This window comes from Teleopsis dalmanni, chromosome 2, assembly GCF_002237135.1.
Source record: "Teleopsis dalmanni isolate 2A chromosome 2, ASM223713v2, whole genome shotgun sequence".
Lineage (NCBI taxonomy): Eukaryota > Metazoa > Arthropoda > Insecta > Diptera > Diopsidae > Teleopsis > Teleopsis dalmanni.
In genome coordinates this window covers 213,431,665-213,458,996 of record NC_051847.1, presented here as the reverse complement: position 1 = coordinate 213,458,996, position 27,332 = coordinate 213,431,665, and the positions used below count along the sequence as shown (strand labels likewise).

The 27,332-nt window shown below is 32.6% G+C and overlaps 2 protein-coding genes across 2 annotated transcripts in view; one reads left to right on the top strand and one right to left on the bottom strand.

Moving 5' to 3' along the window:
- Positions 1-26,590, bottom strand: LOC119682649 (serine-rich adhesin for platelets-like). The gene is made up of 6 exons (XM_038096137.1): positions 26,572-26,590; positions 24,935-25,275; positions 18,404-18,711; positions 8,283-8,510; positions 1,418-4,750; positions 1-1,300 (listed from the first exon to the last, which is right to left on the bottom strand). Exons 1-6 carry the CDS (start codon positions 26,588-26,590, stop codon positions 1-3), a joined length of 5,529 nt encoding a protein of 1,842 aa, XP_037952065.1.
- Positions 1-27,332, top strand: part of LOC119685464 (sex determination protein fruitless-like) — a 421,971-nt gene that overhangs the window by 165,451 nt on the left and 229,188 nt on the right. The gene's annotated exons all lie outside the window — the stretch shown is intronic.

Sequence of the window (27,332 nt, the reverse complement as noted above, 5' to 3'; positions counted from 1 at the left end):
TTACCAAATTTCGGTAACTTCGAATTTCTGTAATATTTTTTGACGCCTGGCACCGTTATCCTCATTGGGCAAAATTATTTTAAATGGTTTTAATAGCACATTTTCAACAAAGGACTTATGATATTTATGTCCAATAGCATTACTAGATTGTGGGGTTAATTCTAGGTCTGAATCACTATCGGAATCATCAGCATTTATTTTATCGGTTTTATTTAGCGTACTGGATGTACTGTCAGTACTAGCATCAACAGTACCATTTAATAGGGTAGGAGAATCATCAAAATTCTCAAGTGACTTATTACGCAAATATGAGGAATCCATTGACATGGAAGTGGTTGACAAAGAGAATTCATCAACCAAACGTTCGAAAGATTTTGCAATCATGCGTTGATTTGTGGATTTGGGTGTACTAGCATCTATAATGCTACTAGTAATGGTAGTACTGTTGCTGCTGTTGGCGTTGTTATTGTTGTTACCATTGCTGGTATTGGTATGGTTGTGTGTATTAATTAAATTTTTCACTTTCAACGAAGTGGAAACGTGTGGCAAGGTCTTGGAATTGAAAGTGCTATTAATTGGCAATAAAGTCGTATTGCCACCAGCAGCATCTCTGGAATCAGCGTATATCAAACAGTTTTCTTTGTTCATTTCTAATTTTAAGTCGTCATTTGCTAGCCTATAACTGTTATTGCGTTTCAAGGGACGACTAGTTTTGGGGGCTGATGTAACAACATGCATATCTGAGTTTGACAGTGGGGATGTTGTTATTGCAGTGCATATACTGTTTGTTGCCGTACCGACAATTGGGTCAACAGTTGTGCAAATCGATTTTTCTACATTGCAACAAGAACAACTACAGTTCGCATTGCTTCCACTTTCTCCATGGCTACCGACACAGCCTTTACGAGCGGAGTTATCGCTTTCAGCAAGCGGTGCATATGCACTCGGGGCAGCATCTGCTAAAGCCATTGTTTTTGCTTGTGCCGACACATTTATTCGTCCCCTCGGCGGTAAAGGTGGAGGAGGTGGGGACTGTAATTTGAAATTGACAGCGGAATGGGGTTGACGTATGGGTAGTGGGGATGCTGTTGCTGCTGTTGTTGTTGTTGTTGTTGCTGATTCATGATTTTCAACCCTTGTCGATTTTAAGTTTTGGTGTGCATTTTGACTTGAAATTTTTTCTTTTATTCCTACCACCGTCATCGCCATCGCCGTCGTCTCTTCGCTTCCTTGCTGTACACTATAAGTAACTCTCACTGATTTTTTTTGTGTTCTAATTGGAGTTGGGGGGGTGGTGGGTCTCGAAGTGGATTTGAAATTTTTAATTAAGTTACCATTAAAGTTTGTATGTAATATATTATTATTATTGTTTTTATTATTATTATTATTATTATTATTATTATTGTTAATATTTAAATTATTATTGGTATGTGTTGTTGTAGTGTCATTTTCTGTTTTTGTTTCAATTATTTTGTGTATATCAAAAGTGTTATTTACATTCAAATTAGGATCGTTATTAGCATTAAAATTTATATTAGCGTCATAATTTCTAATTTTTAACAAATCTACCAAATATTGCTTACCTTCTTCTTTCGCCGTCGAAGAGGATGTTGATGATGAAGCAGTGGATGCAGTTGAGCCACTTGTGTTCGTCGATGTTGATATGGTGGAACCAGTCGAGGAGGTGGATTTGGTTGATGGTGAGGGCATCATTGTGGATTGGAAAAAGGGATTTGTGTGATTAGCTAATAGATTTTTGTTTTCTTGATAGGAATTGTAGGAAAGAGGTTCGTGTTGTTGTTGTGGTTGTTGGTCCATATATGTTGTAATAGGCATGTTGAATGATTGTTGCTGTTGTTGTTGCTGTTGCTGTAGACGTTGGGTTTGTTGTGACAATGGCGATGTTGATACTATCGGACGCACATTGGCCACTTTTCTGTTGGCAGCGATGCCACCATTCAAGAAAAGTAATTTAGCTGCACTTGTGGCTGCGCTTCTTGGCACTATGCAATTCGCACTTTCACTATTACCGATTTGTTGCTGTTGTTGTTGCGATTTCGTTGCCGTTATACTTTCTACTGCGTTTTCGTTAAGCGCACTTTCAGTTTCTTTTACATACGGACCAGGTGCGAATGTTGTGTGCGCGCCTTTGCGTCGTTTCAAACTGTCGGAATCGTAAATAATTTTTCCTTGTGCATTTACCCGTACACGCGCTCCCTTATGCTGTGCCAAGGGTGAACTGTGCGATGACTTTTCTGTAAGCTCGCTAATTTCCGCATACATCGGGACCACATTTGTGCTTTCGCTTTGTTTTCGTTGCCATTGTTGCTGCTGCTGCTGTTGCAGTTGTTGTTGTTGTTGTTTGGATTCTGCGCAGTCGATGAATTTCATATTGGAAGTGTGGGTTTCATTGTTAGTGCCATAAGTTGCACTCAGTGCCGCCGCCGTTGCTGCACTGTCACTATTAATTTTACGCAAATGATACGGCAGCTCATTCAATGAAACGTATTCTGTCTCTCGTTTTGGCGTGTCGGGTTCGTTACCCTTCGTGACGACACTGTTAGTGCTGTCGGCGCTGTTTTTGCGCCTATATATGTCATTGGAATAGTAAATTCCAAGACTGCTTGTGCCCACTGACTTCGGTGCTTGCAACTGATTGCGACGATTGTTATTGCTTATATCTGCTATGGTAACATACTCACCGGCTGTGTCGTACAATTCATCATCGTCCACTACAGCGTGGGCTGAGCTTGACGAGCTTTTGCTAGGCGAACGCTTTATGTTTGGCAATACAACTTTCAGCTTTTCAAGCATATTATTGAAACCATAGTTGGAACTACGTTTGAGTACATTTAAGTTGTAATCCTTGTTGGCAACGCCAGTGGGTGTTAGTTGTGGTGTTTTGTCAGCTTGCAACTCATCAACTGTAGAGTATTCAGCTTCGTTAATTTTTAATTCTAGTAAAGCTTCAGCTTTTACTGCAGCTTTCTCACAAGGAGAGCTTTCGTTTGTTAAAGTTTTATTTGGATCGAAACCATTGTCCTTAGCTTGGTTCTCATCATCACTAGTGGTTGGCGTTATGACACACATAGATGGTATACGCTTGGCGTTTATAGCAGTCTTTTGTTTAATGCGTTCAATACGTTCCACACCCTCTAAATCCGAGCTTTCGGAACATTCTATTTCTGAAATTATAGCTGCCGGCAGTGGCTGTGCAGTGCGTTTTCGTATGCGCTGCTCAAAATTGAATTCATCATCTTGAGATTCTGGTGTTTCAGTGGACTTATCGGTGACGTCGGAACCATCAATCGGTGATATTTTAAGATTGGCATTAACATTACGTTTGATGGTACCAGTACGTTCTAAAGTGCTACCAATTGTGCTACTGGAGTAGCTGCGCTCTAATGTGCTGGTACTAGCGCTGTTGCTGTGATTGCTCTTATTTAACTTACCCAAAGAACTTATGCGTTCAGGCACATCTGGTCCAAGTCCATTTAAACTACTCTGCTCACCATTCATCATAAGTGTGGTGCAAACGGTGCCAGCAGAGCTTGTTGTCGTCGAAGTGGAACCTCTGCCAAAGAGCTCATATTCATTTTCTGCACTAAGTACCGTTTGATTGGCTTGACTACCGAAAGAATAATTGTTTGTATGTAAATTGTGACCACTTTGTATAGGTGTAATTAGTGTTTCTTCTTCTTTTAGCGTACGTAAACCGCTATCCATATGAAAAGATGTATAATAACCTTCTGTGTCGCAGGAATATGCAGAACTTGTCTCATCATCCAAATGATTAGGATACGTACCATCTGTTACCTGTAAGTCTGGTGTTGCTGTACCCTCACTTGTTACACTACTCGAAGCAGATGTATTTAGAAAACGGCGCCGACTCAACATAGATGATGGCGGTCCACTACCCGGATGAAAACTAGAGACATTCAGTGAAGTATTTGAAGCGCTGGATTTTGGTTGTATTGTTATTTCGCTGCCGATTGAAGCACGTCCCGATTCCGAACTAGCACTCCAATTGCCACTCGAAGAATGCGGCTGTTCATCTTTACCGCATAAACCATTCGCTGTGATACCATTGCGACGTTGACGATTCAACGATGACGTATCGCGCAACTTGACATTGCCACAGGTGGCCAAATGTAACTTACCCCTGAGATGTCCACTGCTGCTAACGCTCATGCTCTTCTCAGACGACGAATATGAGGGTTTTCGTTCGTGCGAAAACCGACCTTCGTTCTTTTGGCTTATCAATTCGTGCACCACACATTCATCATCGATATTGCCACTATCTGCAGTATGCGAAGAGGTTTTGTATGATGAACCACTGCTGCCACTACCGCTGCTATTGTTGCAATTCGTTTTCAGTTCCGCCTTTTCATTGGCGGCACTACTTTGTGTAATGGAATTGCCATTGTCTGGACCATTGCTGCTATTGTTGCTGGCATTCAGTGTCAACGTTGCACTCTCGTTACGTTGCATAAATTTAAACCGATTACGGCCCCATTGCTTCAATGAATTAAGACGTGTCAATGTGCTCTTCCCTTTGTCATATGGCAAGGCAACAGATTCTTTTTTTAAGATATCGCTCGATTTGCTGCGTCCAAATTTCTTGGATTTTTCACTACGTCTGCTGTTGGCATCTTCATCAATGACGGCTGCGGCGGCTGCAGTACCAGTGGCGGCGACAATGCCGGCATTTGTGGTGTTCTTAAGTTCACCGCTGGTTGCAGTTGCATCGCTATATTGGAATAATTTTTATGTTTTTAATCGAATGCATGGTTTGTATGTTTGTATGTATGTAAAAATGTTGGTATGTATGTGTGTGTTTGTTGTTGTTGTGTGTGTGTGTGAAAAAAGAAAAGAAAATAAATTGTTTGATTTTTGTTAGCATTTTTAATTAATTTTAAATCAGTTTAAAATAAATGAAAAAAAATGATAAATGAATTTAATGAATGATGTCTAGTTTAGTTTGGTTTTTGGGCTGATAAAGATTTCAGTAGCTCCGAATGTAGCTGTCCAAAGTTTTCAACTATAAAGTAAGAGCCCACAAATTATTGTGATTTTAATATTTTTTCATATATTTTATTGTTTTATTTTGGTTTGAGTGCTATTTGTTTATTGTTCATTATTAATACCACTTAAGTTGCATACTTAACTGGAAATTTGTTGCATATCAATGGATGGAGGAAGTTAAATGCATAAAAAATACATAAAAAAAACTGATTTGATTTGTAAATTAATTAATAAAGTTTAAAGAGTTCATCATTTTTTTAAAGTATTTTTATTTTAATTTTAAATATTTTTGTAATATTTTTTATGAACAATTTAATTTTAATTCAATTTCCATTCAATCACAACAAATACTACTAAATATAAATATTTTTGTTATTTTGGTTTTTTCGATAACGTAATAATTAAAATCAATCAATTGTTCCGATAGGTCTGCGGAAATGCACTCATTAATCTGCTTTCCATGCTTGATTCATTTTGGAATAATATAAACAAATTTGTTTATAATGAATTGTTTTTTCGGGAAAAGGGCGTAAAATTGGGTTAACTTTTGTTAATACATGGAGAGAAAGTTTGGTTTTAGTTTCGGGTTTTAAATAAATCACAACATTAACTTACAATATTTATGCACAATCAATCATTTTTAGTATTAATACGAACATATATAACTATGAAGAGGCGTGACGTTAAGGGGGCTGTACGTACACTTTAAACAGAAGTAGAAAATATCTTGCAGTGAAAATGGAAAACAGTGGAAACAATGCAGCTCTTAAGTGCTTGAGTAGAGAAAAATACAATCTTTTATTTTCATTTTTATTCCAAACTTAAGGAAAAAAGCATAAAAATCAGTTATTAGTCGAAGTTTCACAATTGAGGTTAACATTTTTAAAAGCAAAAGACACTAGAGTCCTTTCATTGTTGCCGAATAGTTGTTCCACATAAAACGTAGAAAGGGAGTTGCCATATTGCAGTATTCGAATTTTAGGTGAGTAGCAAATTATTTGAACATAATTATTAGAGTTCACTAGAAGCCTGTTACACTTAAATTAAAATTTATTTAGTAGGATGTACTAACTGAGAGACTGTCTGTATTACCATTCGTAATCGAAGACCAAATGCAAATCGGTAGCATTCACAAACATATGTTAAGTAGTTTATTAATTTTTATAATGTTAAGCTGAGTGCTAAGTTGAAAAATAGTGTTCATTGACCTCCTTTATCTATTCGGCAGCTTTCAAATAATGTTGGGATTATCCTAAATATGATCAGAAAATGGTAGTTCAAGAGTTAATTTAGATTTGCCAATCAAAAATCATAATGCAATATGTCAGTTTTATTTGGCTGAGAAATACTTTTATATAACCATGGTTTGAACGGTGTTAAGAGTAAAATTTTATTGACGTAGAGTGTTAAAGTAAACTGATATGTTTAATACTTTTATATAACAATAATAACTTTAACAATAATAATTACAAAAACGACTTTTTAAGGTCAACCTTTAGCTGTATATGAGTTAAAAGCCTCTAATGATTTGTTCCTTAGGAGTATTCGTAGAATACAACTTAGTCAATTATTTACTATTCCTACTGGGTTTCAATAATGGTATAAATTAAAATAACTAAAAATTTTATATGAAATTTGTATATTTACTAAAAAAATCTTTTTTTAAACTTTAAATCTTTTTATGCAAATTTAACACGCAGAGAAGCAGAGAATATTTTGCAAGATCTATTAAATAAAACATGCCGCGGCAACAATTTTGTGTAATTGGAACTTGCTCGGTATTGAATTACAAGTCATAAATTCATTGAATTGAAATAAATGGAACGGACGGTCTAGGAAAACATCTTTCAGTTTTGCTAGTGTGAGAAGTGGTGGGGAGAAGAGTTATGATGCAGCGATTTGGTTCAATTCAATAACAAAACTGTCAACCAAATTTAATGAATTGCAGTGAATTCGACCAGGAAAGTATGCAACTGTATGTTGGCATGATATGTATGGAGGCTTGGTGAGGTGGAGGTGAAAATCTAAAGACATGTATAGAAAACTGAACAGTTACACTGATGTAATACTGAAAACTTTTTTGGAGAGTTATGTGTAAATTTTTAAATTTTTTAGTTTGGTTAAAATAAAAATGAAAAATTATATTTATGTATTTGAAAAAAAAAATCTTTTTTTATGAATTTTGATGTTTATGGAAATATTTTTATGTCAATTGTGTGACTGTTTCTTTTTTTTTATTGTTATGGCGTAGGTGTTTTGGTTCCTGTTTGTTGGTTTGCGCTAATATATGAAAATGAATGACTGCAGATTTTCGAATTATGTTTTTTTTTGTTTTTGGAACTATTTACAATTTATTATAATTATTTTTTTCTCTTTTTTTTTGGTTTGTACAATTTGTTAGGCTGTTATTTGGTTACAGATGTTAAATTTTATTTGTACTAATTTTAAATCATTTTTGTTAATTAAAAATTGTTTATTTGTAAATATACTAAACTTAAATATTTGCATGAAAAAGAGCAAACAAATTATTTACATTTCAATCAAAAAAATAAAATAAAAAATTAATTTTCTTTTATTAAATTTTTGTTTTAGTTTTTAATTTAAACATGCTGTGCTTAATTATTTAATGGCATTAAGCAAAATTTAAAATATTTGCAAAATTAAATATAATTTTGATATTTTATAACACAACATCGAACATATTTATTTGCAAGAAATATAGACATAAATACTAATTAAAAATTAACAAAAAAAAAAAAAAACAAAATAATTATAAACAAATTATAAACAGCATAACAAATTATATTAAAATCACAATAATTTCATTAAATATCTTTATACATATTTTATTCTTTTGGTATACTAAATGAAGTATATAATGTAATGCAGTTATATATAATATGCTTTTATACTCTATGTAAATTTTATTCTTTTTTATACACTTCTCAACTAATAATTTGATTATAGTTTACTACATTCATAATATACTTTAAATGAGTATATGTTTTTTTTTTGCTTTTGTACAAAAAAAAAATGAATAAATAAATAAACACAATAACAATAATAATAATAATAATTGTGCCGCTAAAATGAAATCATATTTGTATGAAAATAAAAATAATAACAGCAGTAAGTTTGAATGATCAACATTCCGGTCGCTAACAGCATCATCATTATTGTTATTATTATTATCATTATTGCTAATGTTATACGTAATAAAGTTTATAGGCAGTGCTTTTGTAGCCTTTGTAACATACCCATTTGCCGCATCTTGTATTTCCTTTTGATCAATACCAGCGATTGTGTTTCGTCGTTTGCCGCGCACCTTACGTGAACGTGAACGACGGCTCACTGTTTGAACGTCGTCATTTAAGTTATTCGTGTCGGTCAAATTGGTAAAGACACCGGTTGTAGACTTGCGCGCCATGCACATACGTTGAAAACGTTTGCCCGATGTGTCCACTGAAATAACTTCGGCAGGATATCTAAATAAGTGGGTTGGAAGGAGATAAAAATAAAAATAAGGTAACTCATTTTTAGTTGAACTTTTAAAACTATGAAAGTATGTTAAATACATTAAGACTGAAAAGTTTTCGGAAATTCTCATTTAAAATTCGCGCGCTGTATATTTTTCGATATTTTAAGTTTATGTAGTTTGGCAGCACTGTCCTTAATTACTATGCCAAAAATGAGCGCGATCTGTCAGACAGTTCGTTTACGGCAGCTGTTGAAACCAGTTCACCTCAGTAGTGCGTTGCGAAATGTCTTCGACGGTCGTACGACCGTCCTGAAAGGCTTTGTACCACTCATAAACTTGAGTTTTCGATAAAACTGATTCCCCATAAGCCTTTTGTAGCATTCGCAACGATTCTGCACACGAAATTCGTTCGAAACACAAAATTTGATGCAAACTCTTTGTTCAATATTTTTTTCCATTGTTTTTTTCGCAACGCACTACTGAGGTGAACTGGTTTCAACAGCTGCCGAAAACGAACTGTCTGACAGATCGCGCTCATTTTTGGCATAGTAATTAAGGACAGTGCTGCCAAACTACATAAACTTAAAATATCGAAAAATATACAGCGCGCGAATTTTAAATGAGAATTTCCGAAAACTTTTCGGTCTTAATGTATATACGTAAATATGCAAAAATAAATTATGTGTAAGTTAACGTATTTTTCTTATTTAAAACAAAATAATAAAATGATAAAAAAAAATTACAATTATGTCTTGTAAGATCAAGAGAGGAGGTAACAGCAGCAGCAACAGCGTAGCTACACCACTCCAATCGCATAAAAATGTTAAAGTATTTAAAGAGGCAAGTGAAACAGCGGGAACTTTTTTGATTTACAAAAATTTTATTGTTGTTGCTCGCAAAATGTGTTGTTATTGTTGTTTTTGTTTTGCAATGTTTTTGCGAATTTTATTATTGTGTAGCGTATTGCAGAGGTTAATTGCGGCCGCAGTCAATAACGTGGGTCACGAAGTTATCTTATAAACTCATTAAGGAACGTGGTGTAATTGGCTACTGTAAAATTTTTCTGATTGGAAATTTTAGTGTAGGCATTGCTGTTGCCTATTGAAAAAACCATCGAACAATGCAATCTGGTAGGTTTGATTGTGGTGAATATTGGATTTTTTAAATTGAATGCAATTAAGAAATACAAGATGGCTTATTTTTGATGACTCGTTGGCACATAGCCGACAATAGGCCGGCCGGCAGTTGGCAGAATTGCTATTGTAAGCTCTATATATATTGTTATATATTTTAAATAATAAAACTAATAAAATAATAAATAATATAAAAGAATAAAAAAATTAAAAAAAAAATTAATAAAAAATAATAACAAAAATAATAAAACTACTAGTATTACTATTATAGAGTAATATATGTATGTTTCTAATTTATAGTAGGCTATAATTTTACGGATGTGTTCGATTTCAAAGCATAGGCAGTTAAATTATTGTTTGGATAAACACAACACTTTTCGTGAATTCACAAAAAATGTTCAATGATATGGCAAGCTGGCAAAATCATTGGGAAATTTCTCACGCAACCTAGTAATAATCGGAAGAATCAAGGTTAATATCTGTTATAAAGAGATACTAGGCTAGAGAATGGCATAGAGCCATGGTCGGTCTGCTCTATCGAATCCCTTGTACTGCATGTCTACCGACGCTCGATGAAAAAATACCAAAGCATCGTTTGTGTCTATGTTCAGTCTTGTTCAGAACCAGGCTTAAGCCTTAGGTCTTAGTATTGGCCAGATACTTGCATTTATCAATGCCTCTAGCTAGTTTGAATATATACTTTGTTCTATTCACAATTACGAGGAATATGGAATGGGAACGGTTTTCTTAGCTGACTGAGGAGGTTTTGTTCTATTTTCTATTTTAGTTACTTAAACAACGGTTAAGTCATATAGCATCTGTTGTGTCTATATCCAGGCTTGTTTAGAACCAGGCTTAAGCATTAGGTCTTAGTATTGGCCAAATACTTGCATTTATCAATGCGTCTAGCTAGTTTGAATATATACTTTGTTCTATTCACAATTACGAGGAATATGGAATTGATACGGCTATCACATATCTGGTACAACTATAAAATCAGTTTAACTTCAAAAAGTGTTAGTCAAGTTGTAATTTTAAATCTTCAACCTCAACCTTTTAGACCCCAGTTCTACAATGTTTAATACTAATAAACTTGAATGAATTTACCTTAAGAAAAAAAAAGAATTTCCATAAAAACGTATTAAAGTACAAAATCAACAGACCATTAAACAAATAAGTCAAGCCAACTATAGTATAGTTCCAGAAATACAAAAACAAATATACACTCACAATGCGCCTTGCCCTAATAATTTATTTCTGTGTTTTCCTCTTGCTTTTATGGATGCTATTTAGGCTTGTACCCAGAGATATCTACTTCGTATGGATATAATAGTTTGGTTTTGTACTTAACACATGCATAATTGTTTTCCGCATCGTAAAATAATTGAATTAATTTGTTTAAACTGCAGGTATTTGCTGCTTATTTACATAAAACCATTTTTTTATTTTTGTTTTTTTTTTTTGGTTTGAAGTATATTTGTTTGACAGAGGCTTGTCGTCTAACAAATTGGAACTGCTGTGGCACAAATTGGTATGCCACAAAATGCGAGTGTTCACCACTCAGCACGTTTTTGAAATGTACGCGTATCTGGTAATGTGCATAATTTAGACGAGCTCTCAACCCATCTTCTCGCTCCAAAACCGCACTAACATAAATATTTTACATACAAAATTTTAAATGAAATTAGCATAAATAATGAATTGTTTGCTTAGTTTTAAAAAGTTAAGGGCTTGCTGCACGCAGAATGCATGCATTTCAGTTGCTGTTAATTATGCGTAGATAAGCATTTGTGCGTAGAATGGGTAGCGCACAGCGCTGAGCTGCGTAAGCACGCGTTGTGGTCGCTGTAATAAATCAATGAGTTTGGTGCCGTTTAACATAAATGCCGATACAGACAATAGTGCATATATCCGATTATAAACAAACATTAAAAACTATTTAAAGTTGGTAATTGGCAATTATTTTTTAAACATTAAAGTAGAGTATTATTTACAACTAAAGTCCTGATTTGTCAAGTATTAGTAGGTGGTACTGATAGACCACTACTGTCAACTATAGTCTGGAATACTAGAACTATTTTACATTTTTTTTCTTGGGAAAAAGGATTAGTTTGATGTTCAGTGTGCATTATTTATACCTAAAGTCATAATTTCTCATTTATTAGTAGGTGGTACTGATAGACCACTACTGTCAACTATAGTCAGGAATACTAGAACTATTTTACATTTTTTTTTTGGAAAAAGGCTTAGTTTGATGTCCTTATTTGTCATGTATTAGTAGGTGGTACTGATAGACCACTACTGTCAACTATAGTCTGGAATACTAGAACTATTTTTTTTTTGGAATAAAAAAGATTAGTTTAATGATCAGTGGCATATTCAAAGGGAAGCAATATTATATATAATATAAAAGTTTAGAGAACTGTACAAAAAAGTATTTTTCAATTTATTCACCTTGGCACAATTTTAACCACGTTCCTGTAGTGGAAAATGCTAGTTTTCCAAATTTAGATTGAATCAAATATTTTTAAATTTAGATATACTCTCTTGGCTAGAGACACAAGTATTCCCAAGTGACTATTAAGTTACCTATAAACCCAAAATGGCAGTCCATCAGTCATCTCCACATCTACGAATGTGGATTACTTGCCCATTCAATAGAGTAGAAGTAGAAATGCCTATATGGTACGTTCGGTATTGATGAAGAGTGTATAATTAATCATCTGTTGAAATCATCTCGTTACATCAGTTATAGAATAAATCCCTGTTTCCGCATTATTATACGGATACCGAAGCTACTTTTATTTGAGAGAAAGAGAGAGAGAGAGAAATTTGAATATTCTTAAATGCTCAACTCAAAATCAAAAAAACTCATATTGAAAACTTTAATTGGAACATGTATTACAATAGAAAAAAATTTTTTGTTGAAAAATTATCAACAATTAGAAATAATTTTATATTCAAATGATATGAAACTGATTCGTCTTAAAGTTTCATACTAAGTATACCATACAATATATATACCTAATTCCTTCACTGTCAATGTCTTAAAAAAAAATTAATTGTATAAAAAAGGTAAAAATTGTATATATTTTAAATAATTACATTATAATAAATTAAAATTATAAAAAAAATTGAAATAAATATAATTTCTTATTATTACAATTCATTATATTATAATTTCTTATAAATAAACATAATTTCTTATTACTACAATTCATTGTATTATAAACAAAATAGTAATTATTAAAATTTTTTTAATATATTAAGAACCAAACGCGTTTCGTTTCATTGGTGTATAAGGAGGTGGCAGATCAGATGATAAACATTCCATAGATATAGAACGATTTTCATTAGCATTCATTGTTGGCTGATAGGTGATAATGAAATTCGGATAAGTTGTTTCCGTCAACATTTGTTTTTGAAAAGTTTTCTTACATATTATATAAATTATTATTACACAAATTAGTAACATCGCAAATAAAAGTCCATAGAATATGGAACCCAAGACTAAGGCATTTTCACATGGCACATACCATTTTGTAATAATTAAATGTAGCTGACATCCTTTCTGCCTACTTTTATATAACGTATCTTCACATGAATTTGTTTCTTTATTTAATTCATATCCTTGGATACAACCACAAGTGTTAGGAGCAATACAAATTGAATGTTTTTGGTCACAAAGTTCATTACAAATTGGCTGACAACTTTTATTTTTTAACTTATATCCATCGATGCACTCGCAATGATTAGGTGCTGCACAAAAACTGAACACGGGACATTCTTTTGCGCAGTGCGGTTTACATATTCCATCAATATTTTGATAATTTTCAACACAGCTACACATACCTGGTTTAGAGCAATAAGCTTTTTGAGGACATCCGCCATCACATATTGGTTTACATACATTATTTATCATTATGTAACCAGAATCGCAGACGCATTTTTCCGGTGTCAAGCACTTTGCATTCTCCGTACAATTATCGGAACAAATTGGTTGACAGGTATTTGATACATTGGCATAACCAGGAGAGCAACTACACTTGTCAGTTTCAGTACATATAGCATTTAGACCACAAACCTTATCACAGACAGGCTCACATATATTATTCGACATTGTATATCCAGCACTACAAACACAGAGCTCAGGTTGTTTACATTCTGAATTTGTGGGACAATCTTCTGAACAAGCCGGAACACACTTATCGTCCACACTCCGATAGCCCTCATTACAACCACAAAGATTCGGTGCCACACATTTTGCATTCTCAGCACATTTATCTACACAAACAGGTTCACAAATTCTCGAATGATTGGCGTATCCTAGGGAACACTCACAAATACCTGGTGCTCTACAGTAAGCATTTTCACCACAATCTTTTTCACAAATTGGCCAACATTGACCGGTTTCATACATATATCCAGCATTACAAATACAGTTTTCAGGTTGCTTGCATTCTGAATTTATCGGGCATTCTTTTGAACAAACCGGAACACACTTATCGTCCATACTCTGATAGCCCTTATTGCAATCACAAAGATTCGGTGCCACACACTTTGCATTCTCAGCACATTCATCTACACAAACAGGTTTACAAATTCCCGAATAATTGGCGTATCCTGGTGAGCACTCACAAATATCGGGTTCTCTACAGTAAGCATTTTCACCGCAATCATTCTTGCAAATTGGTCGACATTGATCGGTTTCATACACATATCCAGCATTACAAATACAGTTCTCAGGTTGCTTGCATTCTGAATTTATCGGGCATTCTTTTGAACAAACCGGAACACACTTATCGTCCATACTCCGATAGCCCTTATTGCAATCACAAAGATTCGGTGCCATACACTTTGCATTCTCAGCGCATTCATTTACACAAACAGGTTGACAAATTCCCGAATGATTGGTGTATCCTGGTGAGCACTCACAAATATCGGGTTCTCTACAGTAAGCATTTTCACCGCAATCATTCTTGCAAATTGGTCGACATTGATCATTTTCATATGTATAACCATCTTTACATTCACATTTGTTCACATCAATGCATTGAGCAAATTCGCCACACTCTTTAGTACATTTTGGTAGGCATAAGTTCGTCTCATTATGGTATCCATCTTTACATTGACAAACATTTGGTGCTACACATTCAGAATTTTCTGCGCATTTTTCACAAAATGGTTTACATGATTTAGACTTTACATCTTGTATATATCCATCGTTACAGTCACACTTATTCGGAGCTACGCATTTAGAAAATCTTCCACAAGCTGGAATACATCTTGCCTCACAAACTCTAATTGGTCCTTCTTTAAAATCATAGATAAATTCCTCATAACCTATACTGCAGCGACATTGATTTTTTGCTACACAAATGGCATTGACAGGACATCCTTTAGAGCAGTTCGGAACACATTTTCCGTTTTGATTAATAAAATCCTTGGGGCATATACATATGCCGCTACGGGTGCAGTAGCCGTCCTCACAACCACCTGCGCAAGTTGACTTACAAATATTTTTTCCATTGATTTGAGATTTTTGACATGTTATGTGAACTCTTTTAGAATTCGTTGGTAGTAAATAATTCCAAAAAATTAAAAATATTATAACTTGTATTATTTCAAATCTTTTATAAAACATCGTGTCTTTCAAGTCAAGTAGCTACACACGATATATTAAAAGTAATATCAGTTTTAAAATAAAATTTTTCCTCAAAGAGAGTGTGGATGGCGTAATATTATTTAATCATAAGCGGCGCAATCACTCTATACCCTATATTCAGCCGGATTAAGTTAGTTTAAATTTAAGCTAGAAAGCTATCAAGTAGTCGTCTCAGATATAACTAATATTTCTTATATATTTATACAAAAATTTGTGATAATTACTGTTGGAGTGAGAGTTTGTAATGTAAGGTAATAAATATATTTTGATTGTATATTGCACCTTACTATATACATAATTATATAAAGTATATATTGTACTCCGCATATATTCAAATTTAAGTTTACAATGCTACTATATATAAATATAGTAAAACATGAAAAATTTGAAGAGATTATATACAATAAGGATTCAAAATCATGGGTTTCCCCCTTATGTCTGATGTTTTTTTAATTTAAATTAATTAATCTAAAATCCCATATATGTAATGTAAATGACTTCTATTTGAAACGGCTATAGACATTTTTTTTTCTATTGATAGCACTGTTGAAGTCAATTTTTAACGCCGTCTTTACATGAGAGCAAATTTACAATAATAAGGATTGTTTCATTTTCTATCCTCACATAGATATATATTACATCCTTATTTCACCCAATCATAAATTTTTTTAGGTTCAATTTTTCAGTGTTGGCATTTTACTAACATATAGAGTGTGCTTTTTACTTGCTGGTTTCGCCGAAATTGGTGGGGATCCAAGACGGGTAACTGTGAACTTGGTATATAAGTTACAAGATGTAAAAATAAGTCAATCATTTTAGAGTAGTCCTTTAAAGATTAACATATATGGGTATGAGCAATATAATAATTATTTATTGGTGAGAAAAAAATTAATTCTAATAACTTTCATTTAGGGCAACCAAGTGCGTAGACTTAATATTACTGACCTGCTTCTCAGAAGTATACAGGCCAAGTATATTCTTGGCCTACATATTAGATGGCGGTTTCAATTTTAAACAATTTTAGAGATTAAAAAAATTTTAAATTATTTCAATATCTTGTTTTGAATTATATTTATTCCGCTATAGTAACTCTTAATAAAATAGATTAAGTCCCTTAAATAGAGTGTTCTAAAATTTTATATTGCAACTCTCAAAAAATAATATACATATTTCAAAAAAAAAAATAAAATAGTTTAAATAAAAAAATGAGTAATTTTATCACAAATGAGAATGTGTTCGTTTATATTATGTATTCAAGATAAACTTTCAAGTCCAGTATTGTGGGGATTGAGAAATATTTGCAAATAGTGTATAAACCCAATTCACAATAAATGAGGGTCACACGATTTTTATAAAAAAAGTACCAAAATTAATGAATCATTGCTAAAGTAAAATAAAATCAAAACCCTTTAATGTGCATTAGATTCATATTTAAAATGTGTTTTAACGCACTTAATTTATAGCTACGAGGGGATTTATAAAAATTTTTTTTGAGTTGTCTTAAAAAAATTGGATTAAAATAATTTTAATTTTATAATTTAAATCTTCATTATGATTTGTATACCATAATTACCACTAAATTTTTATGTTTTTCTGAAGACGGTAATTCTACTTTTTCAAAAAGTCTTCAAAATCTGGTATTTTAGGTTTGAAACTTTAAAATTAACTGGATTAGGATTAGGATAATCCTTTAATATTATTTTCTTTAATTCCTGAAATCGCAATGAAGTTGTTAGTTTTTTAATACTGTGGGCTGACGTATTATTGTTTTTCAGAAAGAATCGGTGCAGTACATTTTTCTCTGATTCCTCAACAAATTTCTGAAACCATAAATCCAGTGTTTAGAAAAATAACACCTACAATTTTCTTCTGGTCAAGTAAATTAACATCATTACTTTTGTAACTGATTTCTATAGCCTAGCTTTAACAATCGGTTATTAGTTTGTGTCTGGATCTAACTTCTAAAATTAAGCTTGATCACTTATTTGAAGATAATTCAACTTTTAAAATTTTTTAAAGAGTATAGCACATGTACCTCTTTTCAGTTAAAGTTCGAGAAATCCATCATCTTGATATCTATTTGTATCCAAAATGATTGTTTAATATTCTCAAAGCTGTTATGCCAATATAGTTTATCAGCAATTATTTCCTACATCTATGTTGAAACTTCATTAGTTCTGGACTTTACCAGAACGGCGTTAACATTATTTGTAAATTTTGGACGACAATTGCGAGATTTGTCCTGCTAGAATTTTTAAAGCCACGTCGAGACAGTCACAAACGATGGTACATGCTGTCTATATGCTGTTTGGCACTCTTATATTTCTACAGGTTTGAGAGTATGCCACAATCTATTAAGAATCGAAACCGAATCTCTTGTTATGATGGCGTTGGAATCGACTCTTTATTATGATTGCTGAAAAACTTTAAATTTAATATCGTTATACTACGCCAAATCAAGAAGCATTTTTTTGATGTCTTAAATTTATTCTGCTTTGATAACTTAACGAACTTTTGCGAGACCCTTCGTAATAATGATGGACAACCGAAGCAGTAACAAATACATAAAAAATACTGACAAGAGCAAATAAGTACATGATGTTTAAGACGTGTGATAAATATAGTGTTATAAATGCTGTTGTTTAGGAGTACGAGTATTTTCATAACTACGTCTTGCAACAGCTTTGAATAGAACAAAAAAAGTGCTTTAGGTTATTCAACAGTTTATGTGTAACGCAGATTAAACATACTAAGAGTTTATTTTCTAGATAATATATGTCAGTTGAAACCACTTTTTAAAAGCGCATTTTGGGTTTCTTTAAAGGTTTCAAATTGATTTAAAACGGTAACACATTTTATACGGTAACACAATGGAATCAGCATGATCTATAAACAGTAGAACAGAGTACAGACCTAAGTGCATTCCTGGAATTATCACCAGAACTTAATCTGCCCTCTGTAAGTATTAGAATATTTAACTAATCACTATATAAGCAATAAATTCGCTTCAAATTTATTGTGTATATACTTTTTTAAAATCAATTAATTAGAAACTGACCATTTATTTATTGTTTGAAATTAATGCTATATATGTTGACTTACCTTAAAGCTATAATTTTACATTGCTCCTCAGGAGAAGGCAATCGATGATTTAAAGGCACATCTTTGTTTATGTCATTAGGAATTTGGGAATTATCGACGACATTACTAACATTTATGGAATAGAGCGCATCTACAGCATCAGCAGATAGCACGGACGGAGAGAGTGCTGGTGTCAGTACACCATTATCACCAATTATGACGGATGTGCTAATAGAAGTATCCACATGATGCATGCAATCTGGCGTTACAGTGACATCACCCAATGCTTCAGTGGATGTCCATTTGCGCAATTCTTCAATGGCGGCAGGCTAAATAGAGTGAAGAAAAAAAAAACAAATGAACTGTTTTTATCAAAATTCTTTAAAAGTACATAACAATAAAACAATTAGTGTTTATTTAAAATGTTGCAAATAACGTGAGGAATGTAATTAAACAAAATTTTTCCCCAAGGCAAAATATAAAATAGAAAGCATAAAATTTCTTTGGATTTTTTAGATAAAAGTATAATTAATTTAAGTGACATGCAAATTTTAAACATTTCAACGCATTTCTGGTCAGTCCTTATGTTTTAATTATATTGTATCGTTTATATGAAAAATATTTAGCGAGAAAGCCTTCGATACAACGCAACCTAAGCCATGGAACATGAAAAGGTTACGTAAATTTAGACTCGGACCGGCATTGGGAAAACTAACCCCGCTGACACTGGCGGAAATTAATCAAGCAAACAATGTTGGTGTGAAGTACAAGGGAAAGGTCATGTTCAGCCGGTAGCAAGCATAGACGAGCAGCATTTCAGGAGTAGGAAATGAAATTGTTATGCTGCTCCTTCCGTGCCGTCATACATGCGGGCAGTAGCTGCGGCAGAAGGACGCTAAAGGCATATTAGAAACCTTATCAGCTGAAATCAAATAAACATAGAATTGCATGAAAAAAATTATTAACGTGAGAAATGCCTTTGAAATGCTTTCAAAACATTTCAAAAATTTACCAAAGTCACGCGATAACGTGAATGAGCATTTCACTGCTGAGCTCACAAAGGAAAAGTGTCGGTAGGTAGGCGGTACACTCGCAACTCTTTAACATTTTCGGATTAAGGAACCTTTTTCGATTCAATGAAAATCGTAATTTATAGCAAAAAATGGCACAGTATGCAAAAAAAAACACAAAAAAAAACAAATTCAATCAAGTAAATTGAAGTAATAAAAGTGGAACAAAATGTAATTAAAACAATTTTAAGCTACAAATAAAGGCAAAATGGAAAATAAATCAAGTCGAAATCAAGTATTTTTATTTGCAATAAATAACAAGGCAAGCAGTTTGCCTAAGTGGCATGTTGCAAAGCCTAGCTAAAGTTGAGATTTACTCTGACTAAACGAAAAAGTCAAGTAACATTTAACTAACGGCTAGAACGCGACACATAATTTATGCAACAAGCTTGAAGCACACGAGTCTGAGATACACTCACACAGATACTCACTTATACTCGCACAAATCTATTGTAGGTAGTGCAGGCATATGTGGTACGTTGTACACGACATTTTGTCGACTTTAATCTCAGGGTCATAAATAATACGCTTAATAACTCGGCAACTTTCATAGAAGTAATGTGTGGTCTAACTAATGCGCAGTTCGTCCGTCCGTCCGACAGACAAACAGACGAGCCGAACGAAAAGATATGTTGAGTAGCGTCCAAAGCGAATCATTCTACACAACTTTATGCGGCATTCAATGCAAGTTCCTCTCAAAACTTGGACTCACTCTGTGCCAATTGCTTAGCTACGTAAACAGCTTCAAAGAAATTCTTGTAAACTTTTATGAGATGAAATAAAAAATATGAGAAAAACTAGACATGTTCAGACAGACAAACAATTCGGCTGTCTTCAACTAACGTTTACTTCATTGTGTGACTTTTACAGCTTCTACATATGCAGTTGGAGACCGTAAGTCCGTTTAATTGTTGTCTACATTACTGTAAAAAAAAAAAAAATAAAACGCTAAAGATATTGTCACAGTTATAACTTACAAAACTGCATGGAGCAAATAGGATTCATAAAAATGTTTAGGAAAGCTAAAGAGCTACAGATAGAGTATAGATAATTCTGTTAGAATCTAATTGTAAATTATATAAGATAATTTGTGAGATATGAGTATTTGCTGTGTGATATTAAAACAAAAACTAATTTTTTTATAAGAGGACCAAAAAGGACAGGGCCGTAGCATAGTCGGAATTACGGCAATAAAGGTAACGTGGGTTACTGGTAAAACTCTCCTGCAATAGTATTATGTCGAGATGCATTTTTATATACTTTCAGAATACAGTCAGATACAGTCAGTGTTAGTCCAGTAACACAAGTTGACAAATTAAGTCACCTGCTAGTTGTCGCATATATTTGCACCTTAACGGTAAGATGGAAAGGTGTTCTATATTCGTCATCTGACGAAAGTATGTTAAAGCATTCCGAAAGACTAAGTGTACAAGTTTTAGTATTTGACAAATACGTAATGGAAATTTACAAGAATATTTATAATATAGTAAGGAAGACGTCGTATATAATAAAAGCCTATAAAATTCTCAATTTTCTCTTTATTGTCTATTGTCCTCTCTATTGTAAATCAGTTTAATAGTTAATCTCAATAGGTTTTTAGTCGTTGAAAGAAGAAGTCACCTCAAAAGCTGTTAGTTATCAGTCGTTTTGGTTGTCCAGTGTAGTAAATAGTCAAGAATTGAAAATGAAGTGGCAATATCAGTGGAAATACTCTTGTAGCTAAATTAGGTGTGCTGTAAGAAATCAAGTGATCCATTCTAAGTTATGGAAAATATATATTATTCGTGCCGAAGTAGAAATACGTAATTAATAAAATTTATGTTTTCGACGTTAGCATAGGAGAAATCTTATATTTACTGAAAGCGTATATTGGATTTCTTTGTGTGCTGAATATTTGGTGATCGGATTTAACTTGTGTTGTTTGTGTTTTGTTATCGTTTTGCTTTGTGTGTACAATGTTAGAGCTAAACACTTTTTCTGCATGCTGTCGTTTACATTTTCTACATTCCCTACTAATTTAGACTATAAATTTAATACTTTCTAAATATAACTCAATCTTTTCTAATCTCGAAACAATAACAAAGTTTATTATGGATATTTTTCAATAAACACTTGTGATAAACGCAATAAAATTATTAAACATTCATACAGAGTTCAGCAAAAAGAATCTTTTTTCTATCAATCAATCTATTATATGTAGTCTAAATCATTCTTAATATGCAAACTAGGCAGTTATTAAGCAAATCTCATAAAACTTTTCATAGCAACATCTTAAGTCTTCAGGCATGTAAAACAGCTTTTTTAAATCTATATATCTTTACATATTAATAGAATAGAATAATTTTAAATTTATGCTATTAAAGTTGTGTTCCCACCCAAGCATACTGAATCAATTATCCTGTACAATCATCTAACCTAAGAGCAACCATCAACCATATTTTATTGACAATGAGCGCATGTAACACTACATGTTATAGTTTATCTAAAAACCACTAGCTAAAGATAACTGTGTAGATAAATTGTAACCGCAACTCTGGCAGATTCGCAGATTCACAAATATAAATAAAATAAATTAAATTGCTGGTATGTAAATTGTGCAATCAATGATACTTCAGATTCATTCAGTAACAATTTCGACATGCCTTGCGGCATCTGATTTTCTGAAACCGTAAAAGAGCGTATCGCCAGCCAAAGTGTGAAAGCTGAAGTGAAGTTCGTAGATTTTTATTTTTATTTCATGTTGACGATATTTTAATAAAATGACTTTTAATCCTTTTCACAGTACCAACGCTCGATGACGTTAGACTGCTTGGAGTGAATTCGATGCGCTGGCATTCGAGAGCAGTAAAACCATTGCCACAATGACTATGGCTAATGGCAAAAGCAACAATAAAAACAACAAGGAAATTATGATATGAAAAAATTTTAGTCACTTTTGATACGAAAGAGCTCTGCAGTAATTTCTCCGACAGCTTTGGAGCTGGAGCAGCTTGCGGTCGTGGGGCACTCAAATTACATTATTAAATATCGGAGACATTTATGCGAAAATATAGTCTTTTATCATCAAAGTTGTGGCAGCTAAAAAGCAAAACACGAATGAATGAATGAATGAATGCATGAATGTATGAATGAATGCATGAATGAAATGCGAGTAAAATTGAAGCAATAAAACTTTTTGGTAGTCGTAGCTTTGGGATCCATTAATAGTGCGGGACGTGCAAAAACAATGGAACTTGTCATTTAGGAACAAGTAAACAACAATCATTAACAATTGTTATGACAGTGGAAATTTATTGAGATATGGGAGTTATGTTAGAGATTTGCTCAGATTGTTGATAGGGAATGGGGAATGAGCAAAAAGTTTAAAACTTTTATGAATAAGAAAATACAGCACGTATGAACAAATATATATGTAAGTAAATATATTTGTATATACCTATATACCATACATAAATCTAGAATTTATATACGCATAAAAGCAAACTAAGGAGTACAATAATGAGAAGAAATTATATCTGATGCTTTTACGATGTGAGTCTGATCCTTCAATTTATATAGTCATTTATTCAATTTACATTAAAATGCAATTGCACAATATAAAGTATTTGAATTTAGAGTAAAATAAAAACTATTTAGTAATTTAGTAAGATATAATTTTTGTATGAAACAGTATAAACCGCATTGTTCATCATGTAAGCACATGAAACTAGAGAGGGTGACTACAAAAGATTCCAAAAAATAAAAAGAAAGACAAAATCGATATCTCCAATTTATAGTCCTGAAACAACCTCCAAGGTGATGGACTTACAATTCATTATTGTTTATTATTGCTTTAGAAGAGGTTCCAAGAATTGCAAATCTCTAAATCGGAGCTACAATTACAAGGTTCTATACGGACCGATGACAACAATATACTAATACATTCTATAGTGTCTGATAGGGTGATGGACCTTTAATTCGCCACTGTTGATTTTTCCTTTAGGAAAGGTTCTAAAAATCGTAAATCTCTAAATATAAGATGCAATAATAGAGTTTGAAAAGTCTAATGAAATAAACATTATAGTACAAGCATCGAACAAGTTTTTTTTCTTTGAAAACGGTTCTAAGAATCACAAATCGGATAATCTAAGCTGCAAGACTTTTCATAACCCGAAAACATTGACATAATAAGAACATTTGTGATTTAAATGAAAAAACCCTCGACGATTATTTCGGTTTTCATATCAGTCAAGACAAAATTAATACATTGCGAATTACAATTTTACAATTTTAAAATAACTAATTAACATGTGTAATTTGTTATGTTCATCATCAAATGACCGTCCATTAAATATTCCAGAAAAAAATTTTTTTTGTTTTAAACATCCTACTATTTGAATAGTACATTGTTAATCTTTGTTAATTTATTACTATTGCTAAATAGATTGCTTAATAGATATTAAGTAATACGTGATCATTAATAGTCCTTTACTTATCTGTAGATGCAAAATCTTGATCTTAAAGCGAAAAAGTTCGATAACCAAAGATGCACAGTGGAACAATAGTCCCCGAAGAGAAGTGTTGGTCGCGTATGAGTGGAAGCAGGTTGGTATTAAAATAAAATAAACTTTGATTTTGTTACAATATTTTAACTTGGAAGTCAAAATGAAGTTATAGATAATGAGTTGATAATGTCATGTAAATGGTGCTTCAAGTTGGAATAACGGTTGGAAGGCCCTCAACGCGCTGCTTAATAGAATGAGTACCAATACGAAACGAGTTGGTGTCAACGACTAAAAGGCCCTCAACGCGCTGCTTAATAGAATGAGAACTAATAGAAAACGATTTGATGTCAATGACTTTAAAATAATCGTTAGAACTGTAGAATTGTGTGTAAAGAATATAAGGCTGTACTTTAGCTATAGCTAAAATGAAGCAGAAGAAGAAGTGGGAAAATTTGTTCAAAATTTACCATTAATAAAGCAATGTTGGCCCAATGTGTTACAATTGTCATTGCTTTTTCTATATATTGCTTCTTCTATATATTTTGTTACACAGGGTACGAGATTCTTTTCATACTTCACAATTTTTTAGTTCTTCAAACAACTTCTTCAACTTAAAAAAAGTTGTTTGAAAAATCTGAAAATCAATTTTTTTCCAATGCCTCCAAACAACTAAATCACACAGTGCTACTTTCCATATATGCTAATATTGTACAGAGATACTTGTCAACCATAATTGGTAAAATATTTTTTTTATGTGCCTACAGAATGCATCATTAGAACCGTTAACAAACCATAAATTCTAATCAAGAAAACTAAAAATGGTTGTTAGTATGTCTAAATGAAACGGAATTGGAATGGCAGTGTTGTATACTGCAATGCGGCTTATTGCATGCGGCACAGCACAACTGACAATCGTGGTGTACAGTGTCGCTACACTCTAATGCTGAACACATTTAAATTTTTTTTCTATTGAATTTTGTATTAATTTTTATACTTACCAATCTTATTTCAATTTCAGCATCGATACGGGTTTGCATCTTGCGATGGGCTTTACCAAATACAGGAGTACAAACCAGTTCATCGCTGCCAGCAGCTGTTGTAGCACCTGTACCAGTTATATCCACCAGACCATCAACGCCATTAGCATTGCCATCCATGGCAAATGATTTTGAGCGCGGTGATGTTGCAGCTGAGGAGACTGATGACACTTTAGCCGCATCCTCATAGAGCACACGTACACTACGAGGTCGTGTGATGGCAGTGAAGAGTTCTTTGCAATGTGATTTGTCGCTGTTGTAATGAGTTTTTCGCTGTGCAAATGTTAGGAGGTCGCTTTCAGCTAAAAAAGAAAATAAATTTAGAGGAAAAATTAATTTCAAATTAAAAATTATTTTTAAAATATAATAGATTTTCTGTGTTATAATGTGTAATATATGCTCATTTTTCACAAACAAAAGTAATTATTTTTACACTAAAACATATTAAAAAAAATGTGTGATATATTTTTGCTTTATCAAAATCAAAAAAAATAAATGGTTTTACTTTTAATTTTAGTTTTATTAAAAAAAAGGAAAATATTTCATTGAAAGAAAATTAATTAATTAATTATTGTCTATAAACAATATTCAGCACGCAGCAGGCAATATTTTATTGTATAGACCTTGTCTAGTATAGAAAACCAGATGTGATATTTCATTTATTTTTTTAGGATCATTCAGTATACAAATAAAATTTGCAGAATTTTCTATTTATAATTGAATTGGATTTTCCGATCTTTCCTCAGTAATTTTGAGTTTAAATTGCTTATATTGATTTTCTTTAGTAGGCATATATATTTATATACCCAGTCATCTGTAAAATATCAAACAAACGATATTTATACGGCATTCAGACATTTATAAGTAATGCCAAAAGAAGATAATAAAAACTTCCAACTTGAATCCGAAAACAAACAGAGAATGGAAAAGATCATTGAACTATAAGCATACCTTGACCTTGTATTTAACTTAAGATTATATTAGGTGCAATTTTTTTTGTTAGTATCTATACTTGTAAGCATTATATTCTATATTTATACAGGGTTGGCTATATGAGGTGGAATCACTTATTTAACACTAATTAAAAATCATTTAACATAGTTTAACATCACTATCTGAAGATTATATCCGCCAATGAACACCTTTAGCTCGAATCGTGTAATGCGCCCGGATTTTTCCATTTGCTATTCGTATGTTCAAATGTTTCGATCCATATGGTGGCTATTTTCAACAAATGTTGTTTTAAATTCGTCCAGCGTCCTCGACTTGTCGTTATAAACCTTTGACTTTGAGTAGCTCTAGAGGAAAAAAGCTGGCGGTGTGAAATCGGGCGAACGCAGAGACCAGTCAAATTACCAGCATACCATTTTCATGAACAACCGACGTTAAAAAATCGGTTATCGTATCAGGTGTGTTACCTGTCAGTAAGGTTGTTGCTGCACCACTGGTGTCTTAAAATATGGTCCGATAATCATATCAGCACAATTACGTACTACAGTCTCACTTTTTGGCAGTAAAGTGGTGGTTTTTACAATTATTTGAGGGTTTGCAAGTCGTATAGCAGACAGTTAGTGTTTTTATGATTCTGGTTACCATACAGTGTGCCTTATCACTCATAATGATATATATTGCTCTGAGGCAAAGATTTCCTAAGACTGACGTTTCAAACAGATGCGATTATTAAATATTCGTACATTTCTTGTCAAAGTTACAGTTTTATCAGATGACCCCACCTAATATAGCCAACCCTGTACTCTAAAAAACTATAATCACTAAATGCTAGTTTGGTAATATCTATAAACAACAGTGTAAGTTAGTAATTCAATAAAAGAAGTAGAAGTAGAAGTAGAAGAAAGGATCAAATGAGTGGACAGTTACGATTATTATAAGAGTCGCAATATTTTCTATGTCAAATGATTTTTTTTATCGGTGTAAAAACACTACTAGAACGATTGATTTGTTGGTGATGATACTTTTTTTATTGTATTATAGCGATTTATATAAAGACTGTATTTAGTTTTTATAAAAAAAATGTGTTCTTCTAATATTTATCTTTCTTTCAAATTCATACTTTCAATAAAATATAACTTAATATTAAATTTTTAAGGTCGATAATGCGGTATAAAATAAATTAAAATTTACTGTGTACATAAATAATAAAATTTTATTTTAGCAATTATTATTTTATTTTTATTATTACAGTATTATTTTTATTTACGAAGAAAATGCTAAAATACGTTCTACGCCAACGCCCAAAAAGGCGCCCAAAATTGGCGTAAAATGTGAAAATTCATGTGTCACCGATAAACACTTCCCTAAACTAAAATTGTGAAAACTTTATTTGTAAAAACTAAAAATA